General features: G+C 36.7%; 1 protein-coding gene across 1 annotated transcript in view; it reads right to left on the minus strand.

Annotated features, from left to right (window-relative positions):
• Nucleotides 1-3,766: 3,766 nt before the first annotated feature.
• Nucleotides 3,767-16,440, minus strand: part of EPHA3 (EPH receptor A3) — a 339,267-nt gene continuing 326,593 nt past the window's right edge. The window contains exons 15-16 of the mRNA XM_081817250.1: nt 13,087-13,242; nt 3,767-6,527 (exon numbers count right to left, since the gene is read on the minus strand). Of these exons, the coding sequence (XP_081673376.1) occupies nt 6,422-6,527; nt 13,087-13,242 (262 nt within the window). The 3' untranslated portion in view covers nt 3,767-6,421. The remainder of the gene's footprint in view (nt 6,528-13,086; nt 13,243-16,440) is intronic.

A 16,440-nucleotide genomic window follows, 5' to 3' on the forward strand; every position in this document is an offset into this window, starting at 1 on the left:
TTTGCTACACACAAAAAAAGAAAACTCAGTACAGTTCTGGGGAGATAAGGAGAGGAAAGTAAATAAAAAGTTGGCTAGGTGATTCTAAACAAAGGAACAAAAGTTCAAGAGCTCTGATGCATAAAAAAGAAAAAAAGTGGGAATATTCAGTGCAGTTTTGTATCACGTGAAGAGGTAGTGGACAGACATGAGAATTTGAGAATTTGAAGAAAAGTAGGCTTTTATTCAAGGCAGGTCTTATGTACCAATATTAGGTAGTATTCTATATTCCAGAAATGGTAAGTTGGCAGCTGTGAGCTAAGTTCAGCCCTTGGATGTGTCTTCATTATTAGATAGGTTGCCATATTTATCGTATGTAAAATTTCTCACAAAAACTCAGATTAGGAATTCTTTTAGGGGCGCCGAATGGCTCAGTTGGCTAAGTGTCTCACTCTTCATTTCAGCTCAGGTCATGATCTTGTCATGGGATCCAGCACCTCGGGCTCCTTGCTCATTGGGGAGTCTGCTTGAGATTCTCTCCTTCTTCCTCTGTCCCTCCCCCCACCTCTCTCTCTCTCTCAAATAAATACATCTTAAAAAAAAATTAAATCTTACAAAAAAAGGGATTCTTTTAAGAGATCAGGAATTCACATTGGATCCGTGTTGCCTTGTCCCTGAGAAATTGCTTTTGGAAGTCACCACCCTCTCCACTTACTTCACTTATTAATATCAACTGCCAGGCCCCTGAGGCATTTGTATGTGCAAGAGGAACTACATAATTAAATTTGCTCTAATGTACTGGTCTGACTGATATTGGAGGTATCAGTCCCAGAGGCGGGTGCACTACGTAGGAGATTTCTTTGGTAATCAAAACAAATAAGGAGGGACCCACAGAGGTTGTGGTGGGAGGTAGAGGAAAGAATAGAAGTTACCCTTCCTAAAATGGCATAGTGGCTTAGGTGATCCAAAATGAGATAAAGGGAAGGGGGAAGGGTGACATTTTATTTTCAGGTTAATCAACTTGAGTGTGATTTTCTCAGTTTGGGATCTTCAAGAAACAGACACCAGGAGGGAAGTAGACTTGCCTGCCAGTGAAGGATCCAGTCAGGGAGCAAGAGAAGGCATAGGGAGCGTTCAGATTGAAGTTCCTGTCTGAGGCTTATGGAAGGAGAGAGCAGACGAGTGGGTTGGTAGGGAGCTAAGACTGCAGTGCAGCTTGGAAAGCCTCAGGCAGGCAGGTGGGATGAGGCAAGCTTAAGATGTAAGACAGATGAAAGGAGGCTGTCACCAGAGAAGCAATGGCCTTGCTCTAGGACTCCTGCCACGCTCCCCGGCCTGGAGTTGTGCAGGGGTTTCTGAAAGTACAACAGCTCGAGGTTCTCAGCTAATCGCTCTCCTTCTAATAAGTTCTCTCTTGTAAGAAGATCTGAAGAGTGAAGGCCCAGAGCGGACTCAGGGGCCACTAACAGAAGGATCAGGTTTAAGTAAAGAGAAAAGAGTTAAAAATGGTTGTCTATAGGGAAGACGAAATGGGTGAAGTTAGCAAGAAACTGATGTTTCCTTAATAGCTCTTTAGAACACTCTGCTTCTTACGTATTATATATGTAAGTAAAAAGGACTTAGGGCAGAAACTGCTCAATAGATTCCCCAATCTCTTTACTTTTCTATTTAAGCACACCACTTCCTCTACATTCTTTTGCAGTTAAATACAGCAATATGAGCTCTAGCCAACGGAAGGAGAGAAGCGATGGGTGCCCCTCACAGGCAAGGCTCATAAAATCCACCACAGACAAGTCTCCCTTCCATTTTACTGGCTGGAATCAAAAGATTCCAAGGACTTAGACTCCACAAGTGGAAGAGAGTGTGGGATCCGAATCACTGCTAGTAAAGGCCACCTGACAAACAGCTACTCTGGGTAATTCTATATTTAACATTATGTTGTGTTGCTACTTTAAGTTGATGAGATTCGGAGACTTAACCATTAACTAGCAGCTAGCATTAACTTAAGAAAATTAGTTCAAGATAAAGTTATATGAATGGATACCATCAATAAAGATGTATAGATCTTTGTATCCTCTCAGAGACACTTCTACCTTTGAATTATTTTTTTCTAAAGCTTCAGACTCACATCTTCAATACCTATTAACTTATTAAGTTTGGCAAACACCATAAATTTGCCAAATTTATAATTTTAAAATAACTTTTCCTTATTCCTTACTTCTAATGGTGCCATCATTTCCACAGATCATCAGGGCCTACATTTTATGGTTCACGTTGATTCCTACCTTTTGAGTAATTGTTTTATCACATTGATAAGTTCTGCTAAATCTCTGTCTTTGTATGCATTCCATGATTCATATTCTTTTGCCACCGTTCTAGAGTAAAGGCACAGCTTTGTGCCTATGGCACCCAAGTAGATTTCTACCATCGAATAGTCTATGACAGCCTTGCCCCAAACCATTTTTTCAAATTGCTACTGTCACTCTCCCCAGAACATTCTTTGGATTACGGCAGCAATTATATTATAGAAATAACATTAAATAAGAAGGTTCCAGCTTGAAAAATATCTATTTGTCTACTTACTAGAAATACTTTGGGAAGCTGATGTGGACATTCTGAGCCTTGATTCCGTCATATATTAAAAGTGAGTAATCTGTATTCACAGGATTGTTGAAAAGATTGAATGAGTTGGTTTGTAAATAAACGGTAATAACAAAACACCTATTTCATAATAGTGCTTGGTGCATGTTTATTGAATGAATAAATATATTCTTCTTTACTTCTTCCCCTCCAGTCAATGTGATCAAATGCTATTTCTCCTTCAAGGTAAGCTTAAATCTGACCTGTTTTGTGACATCTCCCTATCGACTTTATCTCTATGGAATTCTTGATAACTTACCTTGCCTTATATTATTAGTTAGCTTTTTTTGGTTTTCATGTATAATCAGCTTCTTTAAATAGACTACAAATGACGATGGACCTACTTTATAAGAAGTATCAGGTGTTACTTAGATGCTATTTGCAGTTGTGGTTGTTTCCTTTTCATTTTTGTTTTATTGGCCTGTCCAAAATTCTTTCCCTCTTTTTTCATAAATGAAATTCTGATTTTCTTTTGGACATAAACCACTCTGATACCTCTAATCCTGTAGATCATCAATTCCACTTGACCCCATCCACTGTCTCCAAGGGCAAGCACATGACTAAGTACTTGCCAATCTCAGTATCTCACTCTCCTTCTCAAAATAATTCACAAAGGGCCCGTGAGCCAAGCAAAGCATGAAGGCAACCATTATCCCACAAGAATGACAATGTAGAATTAAATTAACTAGAGCAATATTTTAAAAGATAGTTTGCAAACTAACTCAGTTGGGAGAAAAATAGGGTCAAGTGAGGAAGACAAAGAATAAAAGACTTACTCCTGGATCTTACTGGATCTCTCAGCTAGGAAATTTAGCTCCAGGCTTTTAAGCCACATGGGCTCAAAATTCTCTTTTTCTTTAAGCTAATTTGCTTTTTGTCACTTATAATCAAAAGATATTTGCTTAATAAAGCTGTGCTTTTTAACGATGAAGATAATATTTACTACTTATTTTTTCTAGCTTATTGATAATGAGATTTACACAAAAAAGTGGATTATATAACATGAATCCTCCTCACTAATAGAGAAAAAAGAAACAGAAGCACATTCTTTGTGGCTTATATAAATTTCATTATTTTGCTGTTTAAATAAGTACATGTCTTATAATATTTAAAAAAGCTTCAAAGACCACTTCTGTATTCCAATCTGTAAAAAATATTTTCATTATGTTTATTATAAAAATATAAATGTTTCCACTACAAATCATTTTACATTAGTAAGAGGCCATCTACATTGTACCATATAAACTAAATGAGTAATTTTTGAAAATACAAGTTTAAAGTAAATACATATTGCCAATCATATCACATTTATACATGGCTTAATTGATACTTAGCACAGCATAAACTGGGCAAGTTACCAGAAATAAATAATATATGTAAATCAAATTTAAGATACAAAACAGATAATATGGTACATGACATTGTGAAGAAGTGTGGTTTCATGTTTATTGAAAGTCAATGCAGGTCCTGTACAAAGAGATGGCCATCAGCATTCTAGTACCTCTACTCCACAGTTAAGAATCGTACACTGTTATGTTTACATATGTACAGGGTAAAAAGCGTGTAAAGTAAATTTATAAGGGTCAGATAGAAAAATAGTGGAAAAAATGAAGAGCAATATACTGTGTATATAATCTCTACTTTCAAATGGAAACCACAGCCAAAAGAAGTGAAATAGATCTAGCAATTCTCAACTTCTATTAATTTATAAAATGCACAGATTTTGAGTATGCTCAGAATAGTACCTAAGAAAGTAAATGCTAGTATGGGAAAAAATGAGATTGAAGCCGGGTTTAGGGCTCGATGAACATTCCACAACACAAACAAAATGTCTGATTAAAAAAAAAAAAAGTCTTTTAACTGCTTCTAGCAGGCATAAGTGAAATTTGTAATTAATTTCATAATCGCATATATCTTTTTAAAAATTCATGCTCTTATATATCCAATACAGAATTCTAGTAGGATGATTTGACTATAAGGAATATTGCAGAAATCTAAGAAATAATCCCATACATGAAGGAACACAACCTAAGCCTTATTACACTAAATTTACAACAGATTAACACTTGTGAAGTTTGATCTGTGACTGTAAGCTGTAGAGTGTCCCATTTTGCATAAGAACATAAGGGTTGCAGCTTTGATTTATTCTTTCAATTCTTGTGACATATGCATTTCTTATTTCCTATTCCCATAACATGATCCCATCAGCGTTAGAAAGAATATAAATAGAACTAAAATGTTGCTTCACAATAGATTAGTGGCTAGATCTCCATCAGGTATATCTTTTCAAATATTACTGAGTACACTCATATTAGGTCCTATGGAACAGTAAATCTAAGTTCCTGCAATGGGAGATCTCTCCATTGTCTACAGATTTTGAGTCATTTGCTAGATAACCAGCTCGTTTGAAAATCAGATGCTCAACAAATGCAGAGAAGTTCATAGCTTCTAAGTTATACACCAAAATTACAACAGGTGTATTTCAGTGGAAGACTCTTAAAGATAATAATACCTGCTATTGATGATCAAAATGTTTAATTAAATTAACCAAACCTCAGTGATGCAGATGAGTAGTTTAGTTTTCATTATTCCCTGTAAATAGCTCAACAACTTTAAGCAAAGATATTAAGTGACATTTCAAAGCCAGTCAGCAAGTGATTTTTTGACTCATTCATTGGCCTCTAGGCTTTATTGCCAATTAATGCAGCAATCTAAATAGGATTCCAATTTTTTCCAGTGTAGCTATTCTCTACCTAGGAGCTCTAATGTAGCTCCTTTACTAATGGAGGGAGGTGATGGTCTCCTAAGCACCAGAGCAGGGCAGGTATGTCATTGAAAATCCATTACATACAAACCAGTATATTACACTAAATTAGGAGCATACCATTTGTAATAAATGGAGAGACAAAAATGGATGGGATAATTCAAACAGATTTGAGTAGTGTATAAACAGGGAAGGGGTTCGGTTTCTTTCTTTTTATATATGGATATAGGTACAGAAAAGCTGTTGGTTCAGAAATTCTGAAAAGAAACCCATCATTCCCCATGTCTAGTTTACCATGTTTTTTAACTGCTGACAATTTGAAAGAACATTTGGCACTTGGCTGTAACAAATCCTAATTAAATCATCAAGGCATAAATAGAAAATAATAAAAAAGAATTCAAAAGAAAATAAATATGTACTTTTCTTCAAAATTAAGACATTTTTACATGGTAATACTTAAGAAGCTAACAATTAAAAATGTATAGTACTTAAAACAACTACAGGCTTCACTTCTAAATGCTTTTAACAGATAAAAGAGAAAAATACAATGGAAAAGGTAGTATATATGGCCAGATAGTTTGAGGTATAAATTCCTCTATTTTGCTTGCTTTTAAAGAAACAAAATACCTGCTACAGATTTCTTCTGTGTATAAAAATATCACAAGTCTTTTCTTTTGTGGCTATTAGTAAACAGAGCCACCATGTTCATTTTGTTATTACACTTGTTCTGCTTTTATGATAATCAGTTTATGATCAATGGCTCTAGGCTAGTTCTTCATCATTCCACGCTGAAGAATTTTAGTTTAACCCATCCACTAATATAAAAAAGCAATTACAAAACAAAATAACCCCCCCCCTCCCATCCACTAAACGGTAGGGGAAAATAAAGAGTCTTTCAATTCCATGTTAAGGCATTTGTATTCATATCTGAGTGTCTTATTGGGCTTGGACTTGCCACCAGCATCTCCAGCGTTATCACCTGTCTATAGAATGATGCTACATCTTCCACAGCCACCGCTTCCTTCCAGAAATAACACTTTACACTGGAACTGGACCATTTTTTGATTGTGTTTCTAGAGCCTTAATGCTACTGATGATTTTCTTCTGTGGACCAACCACAGTGACACCAACCTTTTTCATGTCACTGTGAAAAAAGAAGAAAATGTCTGATGAGAATCCTGGTTTCCTGGAGAGTATGTAAACAGAAGATTTTCAATCAGCAAAGCTTGCACAATCATATATCCCAGCGCTTTGAACTTAATTTTCTGATTTTTGCATCATCCATGTACTATATCCTGATCATTCCACCTCTATCTTTATGGAAGAATAGATGGTTTAGTGGGCTGACTAGCATCCCCTCGAAATTTCTGTCCAACTGGAACCTCACCATGTGAACTTACTTGGAAATGGAGTCTGTGCAGATATAATCAAGACAAGGATCAAGATGAGATCATACTAGATTAGGGTGGGCTCTAAATCCAATGAGACTATATTTAGACACAAAGTGACACAGACAAGAAAGCCATGTAGAGATGGAGGCAGAGATTGGAGTTATGTTGCCACAAGCCAAGAAATGCTAGAATGTACCAGAAGCCAGAAGAGGCAAAGAACGATTCCCCTGCCCCAGAGATTTTGGATCAGTATGGCCCTGTGAATGCCCTGATTTCCAACTTCTGACCTCCAGAAATGTGAGAAAATAAATTTCTGTGGTTTAAGACAATAAGTTTGTGGTAATTTATTATGGCTGCCCTAGGAAACGAATACAGATGATCAGAAATTCTTTGCAGGGCATTAACGTATTTCCTTATATTTGAGCCAGCTTGGGAATCACTTTCACTGCAAGAGTATGCTGGAAGTGACCCTGTATCAATTTCCATATTCAGGTCTTGAGAAACTACAATATTCCGTTTGTCTCTTGAGACACCCTCACTGGGCCCTGAGCTGCCATGTAAGTCTGACTACCTCGAGACTACGACACTGGAAAGGCCATGTGTGAGCATTTAGTCTACACTGTCAGCTCTGCAGCCGTCTGCACCAGGGCAGACATAAATGAAACCATCTCAAGCCCTCCAGACTAGACCAGATTCATGTCAGATGAATGCTTCAGTCAACACCAACGTTAGGGCAGAAGAATCACCCACCTGAGCTCTGCCCAAATCCATAACCCATGACATTGTTATATACAATAAAATTGTGGTTTTGAGGTAGTTTGTTATTGTATTATTGTGTTATTGTGGTTTTGAGGTAGTTTGTTCTTAGATAACTGGAACAATTTCTTTAAAGTATAAATTCCTTTCCAAGTATAAGCAGTGACTAGGATCTATTTCCATTTATCAAAAATATTTAACTTAAAATAGTTTAAACTTAGAAACCAGGCATAAAAATAAAGATTTTAAGAACAAAAGGAATTTCATTTGGGGGTGCAGAGAGACTTAGCTAAGCATGTGCAAATGATTAATTAAATAACCTTGATTCAAGGAATTTGTTCACATATTCACCTCTTTCAGGTCTTGACTCAAACATAGCCCTCTCGGAACACCTTCCCTGACCTTCCTATTTAATATTGTGAAACCTCTTGCATTCATACCTGCATTTCCTATTTTCTTTTCTTGTTTCATTTTCTTCCAAAGCATTTATCACCATGCAGCATATTGCCTTTCTTTCTGATTTATTTTCTTTATTCTTTATCTTGTCCCACAAGAAGGTAAATTCCATGTGAACAGGGATTCTTGTTGGTTTTGTACTCTGCTTATCAACCACACCCTGAACAATGGCTATCATTTAGTAGGGGCTCAATATCTACTTAATAGGGAATGAACCAATAGTCTAAAATATGTTTACCTGGGGAAGGTGACAGAGGAGTAAAGTATCACTTAGCAAGGAGTGCCAGGCTAATTGAGAATGGCCAGAAGGAAAAGTATGCATGCAAATACGTACACACACACACACACACACACACACACAGAAACACACAGAAGGGGCTCGTTCACATTGATCATAAAGAAAAGAAGGAAAATTGTGAGTTTTCAATTACACAGAAATGGACCAATTGATTTATTAAGAAATGGGTTCCCAAGCAACAAACGTGTGCAAGCAGACCCTGGGTAACCATTTTAGAAGCAATCTACATGATATTTATGCATCTGCTACAGAAAATTAACCAAGACTGGGTTGCATTCCTATCACCTAGGCTGGGAATGAAATCCTGATGACCTGCTGGTTACCTTCCTACTACCATTCAAGGGGCTGATAAATTCTCAATGTACAACTTGTATCTTGCCTGAGGCCTCTCTGATTTTACTCCAGCAGCCTTGCTTCACCAGGAAGACTAGTGGGGAGATATGGTGACACCAGGCTTGCCACTCTGTGTAACTGTGGATAATGAAACTCAATTAGAGTAACATAGGCTGTTTATGAGAATATGTGAGAATATGTGTTGTACAAGATTTTGCTTCTTTATATAAATATATAGATAGATAGATTATATCTTATATATATATAGATTTTGTTTCTGTATATATATACACACACACACCATGGATCTATCTTTTATTTATTTATTTAATTTTTTTTAAAGATTTTTATTTATTCATTTGAGACACAGAAATACAGAGAGAGAGAGAGAGAGTATGAGAAGGGGGAGAGGCAGAGGGAGAGGGAGAGGGAGAAGGAGGCTCCCCGCCGAGCCAGGAGCCCGATGTGGGACTCGATGTGGGGCTCGATCCCAGGACCCTGGGATCATGACCTGAGCCGAAGGCAGACGCTTAACCATCTGAGCCACCCAGGCGCCCCGGATCTATCTTTTAAATGAACAACAAACATTTTCTTATCCCTTATCCCTAAACTATAGGAATTTAGAGACCGAAAACAGGGCAAATATAAATATATTTGTACAAATCAGTAGATCCTTAATCTTTTTGTATTTCTTCTCTCATCTTTCTTCCAATTCTATATTATACTTTTTATGACTTGCCAATTTTTTTCTCTGTCTTCCTTTTATCCTTCTTAAAAAACCGGGACTCCTGGGTGGTTCAGTCAGTTAAGGGTCTCCCTTCAGCTCGGGTCATGATCCTGGGGTCCCGGGATCAAGTCCCACATCTGGCTCCCTGTTCAGTGGGGAGTCTGCTTCTCCGTTTGCCTGCCACTCCTCATGATTGTGCTCTATCTCTCTCTGACAAATAAGTTAAAAACATCTTTAAAAAAACTTTAAAAACCAAAATGATAATCATGGAAAGCAGGAAAAAAATGTTTCAAGTTAATATAATAAATTCCAAGCTCTTTGAGAAATGTAAGCATAGTAAGAGAGTAATATATGCTATGATGTTTGGTCCTGATCCTCTCTATGGAACCGAAGCACCTATACCCCAGGGACTAGAAAAAATAAGATGATGAGAGTTCACAGATCAGTTTGGGACAAGGCTGAAGGGCCAGCCCAGTTCCAGGACTCTTGTTCCTACAGGAAGGGACAAGTCTTCTCCTTCAGCCCAGTGTCCCCCTCATCACTTTTTCCCCCCTCATCACTTTTTTTGATAGATGTATATCCCAAAAGCACTCCTCAAGAAATCTTGTGCATAAAACTATTTCAGATTCTGTGCCTGGAACCCAACATAAGCAAATAGATACATAATTTCATATATATTCAATGCAAAGGATTCTATGAGAAAAGATAAAGTAATTATCTCTTTAGATTATACCTTAGCATGGATTTTTACGTCCCCTCTATCCTCCCTACCCCTGTCAAAATGTCTCCTACCCCCAGCCTGCCAAGTCCAAAGTAGTTGTATGTTTACAACTCCAGCTCCTGCAGTCTAAATAACATTCCCACGTGCTTATCTCATTTTGACCACCCTATTCAGAAGAGCAGTGGAAAAGTTCGAGTCTAAAGAGCAGCTCAAGATGGAGACCAGAGGTTAATAAGCTATCTGGATGGCACTTCAAAGGCAAAGGATAGGTGATGACACTGTGAGAATGGCATCCAAGGGTGCAGGAGAATGACCTGTAGCAATTAATCCGCCTAATATTCATTCCACACACTCAATTCTCTCTCCAGTTTCTATAAGCACTCTCTCCCTTTCTTGTTCTCTCTTCCCCCTTCACATTAACCTCCCTAAATCCATTGTAGGCTATGAAATAATATTTTAAAACATGCATTATTTTGACTGAACAACGCTGCATATTTTCTGGATTTCATTTGAAAATTAGATGATTAACTTGCGTGTCAATGAAGTCCCTACACTAACTGAAACAGATAATTATTTATTTGGATATTAAGCTCTACTGATCTTTTTCTGTAACTTTAAAGTCCGGATAGAAGAAAAAAAGAAATTCAATATCCTTTTTTGGCATTCTGTTCTATTTCAAAAGAGTTATTTGGTCAAGAAAATCATTTCCAAATTGAGTCTGGATGGCACGAAGGAATCACATTTAAACAAAAAAGCCCAAGACTGCAAAAGGTAGAATGAAATACCAAATTAAATATTTTATAACATTTGAGGTAAAAATGTTGCCTCATTCGATTTCCCCAAATTGTGTATTATGTATTTCTTTATAAATTCTCATTTTTGTTATATAAACTAGGAGCATGAAGGACAACACACCGCAGAGATACACAAGGCAAACAATTATTTTCAAGGAGTTTTAGGTCGATAGATGTTAATTCTACGCTGTCCCTGCATTGGAGGAGAAAGGACAGGAGGAAAAACATTGTGGGGATTGAAGTACAGAGAGATGTGGAACCATCTGGCTTAGTGTGAAGGACAAATCTGAAAGAGTGGAGTCTCCCAGGAAAAGTCAGCTTTCAACTTCCCTGTACATTCATGGGTCGTTCAAATAATAATAATTAAGTGCAAATATTTTCACCAGCCAAAGAGAGCTCACCATCCAACAATGGACTGTGGAGACAAATGCGCCCCAAACTTGGAAGTAGAACAAATGCCCCCACTTCATCGTTTTAAGCAAATAGCTTTCTTACCACATTCACAGCTCCTAACATCTAACTCTATTTAAACTGTGAGCTAGCAGTTAATCATATTAACAGTGTTCTGCTAATCCACTTCAGTATGCTTTTTCATTATCTCAAAGCTCTGAGTATTGATATTTGATGGAGAATAAACATTTGTATACCTTTGCCTTTGGAAATCTGGCAATGGTGCAGAAATGTCCAACTTTTGTGTTTGTTTTTTGCTATGCTTCTGTGCTATGAAGCAGGTGACTTGTAGAGCATAACCCTAATTGTTTACATTACTAAAATAAGAATTTATAAAAATATCGAAAAACATTAATATATCCTGAGACTCTGTCTCATGAAAATAACTACCAAAGAAACTCAAATAGTATTGTTGATTGGGTCAGAAGTCTATTCAATAAACATTACATTCCACTTCATACAGAAATGGCAACATGTGTCAAATAGACTGGAGTGGGTTTATTTTCTAAGAGCACATTCTCCTTTTCAGTAGAAGCATACCCTTCCTAAAGATCTTTTTGTGAACTTTTGTGTTTCCGATTGGAATGCTATGTCGTAACTGGTAAACTTTACCTATTTGTTAGGCACTTGTATCTCTATTAATTACACTGTAAATTACACTCTATTAATTACACTCCTTTTTGATACCTAATTTGTGGATCTCCACGGTGACTTTGTTTAAATGACCAACGGGGTGACCATGAAAGTCTTTAAATATTCAACATTTAAATATTAAGATATTGGATGGAGAGGATAAGACTAAAGGAACTTGTGCATGGAAATGCAAAAAAAAAAAAAAGTCACTGTGCAAAAAAAAGAAAAACAATGCAGTTACATTAGGAAGTGAATTAAATTGGCTTTCATTCACAGAGAGATGGAGAATATGGCTTCTGGCTCTTCATTTTCCAGTTCCCAATTACTATACCCTGTGAGTGAGGACTAATTTTATTGAATATATACTGGATTCACTTGATTCCTTATAAACCCCCTTTTCCTTAAGCCCATGTGATCGCATCAAAGAATTCCTATTAGGAAAATCCCTGTCTAAGAAACACAGCATGTTATACTTGATATTTGACTTTTACACATGGAACCATAAATTAATACTAATTAATGCATACTAATTATGCATATCCTATCTTTCCAATCTGACTATAAGCTTTTTAAGGAAAACAATAATATTATGTCTTAAACATATTTATAACTTCATTTTCTAACATGATACCCTTCACAGGGTAGACATTCAATAATAGATGATGATATACAATTATTTAGTAGATGTGAAAACTACTTTTAGACTTTAGTGTGTTTCCCTGTATGCCAGCTTATCCACTTACTTCTTAAGTTTTCCACTTCTATGGAGATTAGGCTTTGTTATAAATAACAGAAAAGCACAAATGCAGGAATGCTCTAATCATCATGTTATGATTTCTTACGTCTTAAATTAAGAACTTGGGTCATTGGGGCTGGGAATGGGTATGTATCTGTTGGTCTATCTGAGAAAGGTCATATTCAACAAAGATACCTATTGCGGGGAGCTATGGTGAAGGAGGAAAGACACATCAACACACATAAATCTAGAAGGTGTCATTGACAAAGAGGCCCAGGACTGAGCTTAGTGGTTACAGAAGACAGTAAGAACCTCAGAGGTTCAGCTAAGATGTATAACTCATTAATCCAAAACATGTATGTCCACTAGAAATTACAGAATCATTCAGTCTTAAAAACTTTCTCTTACTCTGTGGAAATCTTGGCTATGGTGTCACAAGAACTGTACTCCACGCCTGTGAAGATTTCCTTGCACTGTGCTGTCCGGACACCATTAAGCCAGTCACCTGTTGTGCGGAAGGTAGTGATGTCAACGTTGCTTTGGTCCAGAAGAAGGTTTGATGGCCTGCGAGAAAAGAAAACACCAAAGGAAGAGAGATCAGGAGTCAGCAGAGTTGCTGCGTGTCAAAATTTGACACCAACATCAGCAGGAACTTCCAGACTTCATGTGGTGTTCCTGTTTATTTGTGGAATTTATCTGCCATGAAGCCTTCATCTATTCAAGCTGGCAGCTTGCAAGAATACTGTGTAATCATCTTGTCTCAGTGCGTCCCTTCTCCGCTCACGACCGCTTTGTAAATCATTGAAACTTTGCCAGTGGAATGCATAAATAGATCCATACATACTTCTATAATTTAATTTCTTTAACTATTAGCAAAGATGGTGGTAATTCAGGATATAGTTATAGTAGACATGACATACTGAATACTTAGATGTCTGGAAGTTCATTTTAGACATTGTACAGGTTGCTGTCTAAAGGACAGTTGAATAACCTAGATTGTAATTACAGCAGGACATAAAGTCGGAACAGATGTAAATAATGTCACATATGTCATTAAAAATAAAAATCACAAAAGGAATAGAAAAAAATAGATGAGTAACAATAAATGAAATTCTCACATATATGACAACATCAAATGGAGTTCATGATATAGAAAGATGAAAGAGAGAGAGATAAATAGATAATAGATATAATGACTATGGTTTATATTGCACAATACAATCGTCATTAAGGGAAACTTCTAGAATTGTTTTATATAATTACAGGTCTGACCATAGATCTATGACCAACTGCAAGATCTGGTGATTCAAAGGAACAGTAGGGACATAAAAGAAACAGAGGGCACCATATTTTTACCCTGGGAGAGCCAAAAGAAGCCGCCTATTGGTAAAACGCCCTTGGGGTGTTTTTTTCAGCTCTCAGTGACCCATATAATTGTCCTTTGACTCATAAGCCTGGGGCCCATTACCAGATAGAAAATTGATTGTCCTCTTTCTTTATGTTCTCCTCTTAAGGAAAGGAGCTTGAGCAAAAGTAGTTATGAAGGCCTTTGTTTTGAGATGAATATTAACAACAATGGCAATAATGATTACATTGAACATTATGCTTCTATACTAAGTATATTACACAGATATAAGGGCTTTAATTCTTACAACAGGTAATGATGCTATGTCCCTATAATAGATGTGGAAACCAAAACTAAAAGAGATTAAATCACAAATCTTGGTTTCCTCAGGCAAAAGAGGCAGAGCTGGGATTTAGATACAAGTTATTTTATACCAAAGCTCACACTCTTAGCCACTGTGCTGTACCATTTAGGTGGAACTTTGTTCATGTTGCTTTTCCCGTGTTTTCTCTTAAGTTCTTTGTGGTTCCATGATGTGATCTCTTTGATTTTTATATTCCATAAAGGATAGTGGTCTAGTACCCAGGCACTGGAACCGTAAGTCTTGGGTTGAATCCTGGGTATAGAACATACAATTTTTGTGACCTTCAGTGATTTTCTATTTTTTTTTAGATTTCTTTACTTATTTTATTTTTTATTTATTTTTATTTTTATTTTTATTTTTTTAAAGATTTTATTTATTTATTTGACAGAGAGAATGAGAGAGAGAGCACATGAGAGGGGGGAGGGTCAGAGGGAGAAGCAGGCTCCCTGCCAAGCAGAGAGCCCGATGTGGGACTCTATCCCGGGACTCCAGGATCATGACCTGAGGCGAAAGCAGTCGCTTAACCAACTGAGCCACCCAGGCGCCCTCTTTACTTATTTTAAAGAGCAGAAAGAGAGAGAGAAAGAGAGAGAGAAAAAGAGGACGTGAGCACACAAGTGGGGGGGCAGATGGAGAGGTAGAGAGAGAATTTTAAGCAGGCTCCACATCTAGCAGGAGACCAAGAGTCCAACACGGGCTCGATCTCATGACCCTGAGATCATGACCTGAGTCGAAATCAAGAGTCCAATGTTTAACCGACTGAGCCACCCAGGTGCCCTCAGTGGTTTTCTTATCTTGTCTGTTTTCTCATCTATAAAATGCAAATGATGATCACAGTAGATTTCACACAATTGAAGATTAAATAAGGTTTAAAAAAGATTATATATGCAAGGGATACTCAGAGATGTGTGGACATGTAATATGGTATCAGTTAGCTATTTGTTATTCTGACGTAAGGTAATGCATCTAGTCAAATGGTTGAAGCTTTTAAAACTTTAAAAATAACAATAAATCCCAGTTTATAAAAAATACTAGGAATGTGGTGATGCTGTTAATTATCCTTCTGAGCAACTAGAAGTTTAGTCATGTATAATTTTATGAGCATAATAGGGCAACAACCTTGTAAAGCAGGTATAATTGGGGACCTCATTAGAATAGCTAAGAACTTTTGCAAGCTCACAATGATTCTATAACCAATGCTTGCAAATGGATATGCTATTCTGACTTCTGTAGTTTCTGTTTTCATTACTGCAATAATATATATTATTAACATTAAAACTGTGTGTCATAGCCTAATCTTTAACTTATAATTGAGAAGGTACATTTAGATTTTTACCTTTTCAAAGTTATCATTCAGAATCTTTCATATTTTGTGATACTGCAGTTGAACTGAATCAGCGTTGAGCTCTTAAAACTTTTAAAAGTTATTTAAACAATCCCCAATATCAGGATTTGTTAACTAAACTTCATATCTTCTTATATATTAAAAATTAATACTTTGCCTAAATGAAATCTATTTTTTGAAGTGCTTAAATTCAACATTTAGAATTTTCAGAAGACATCAAAACAAATGAAGACTATACTAACATGCATTTATCCTTATTTTAGGAGCAAATTCAGCTCTCTAAAGTACCAATTCAATAATATTTTTAGAAATAGCATGAAATAAAAACAAAAGGAACCATCCTGATAAAATTAAACCTCATAGTGTTTTATCTATGAATACTAACCATTGATTATCATTTAGGAAATGTAGTGAAGCTCATGTTCTCAGGAGAAAAAACTTTCTGTAAAGCAAACCTACACATATGCCAACTCTACCGACATTTAAAAGGAATTTTTAATTGGGAGATTTCTTTTTTTTTTTTAAAGATTTTATTTATTTATTTGACAGAGAAAGACACAGCGAGAGAGGGAACACAAACGGGGAGTGGGAGAGGGAGAAGCAGACTCCCTGCCGAGCAGGGAGCCCGATGCGGGACTCGATCCCGGGACTCCAGGATCATGACCTGAGCCGAAGGCAGTCGCTTAACCAACTGAGCCACCCAGGCGC

This window comes from Leptonychotes weddellii, chromosome 1, assembly GCF_054177405.1.
Source record: "Leptonychotes weddellii isolate Sample4059 chromosome 1, ASM5417740v2, whole genome shotgun sequence".
NCBI classification, from domain to species: Eukaryota; Metazoa; Chordata; class Mammalia; order Carnivora; family Phocidae; genus Leptonychotes; species Leptonychotes weddellii.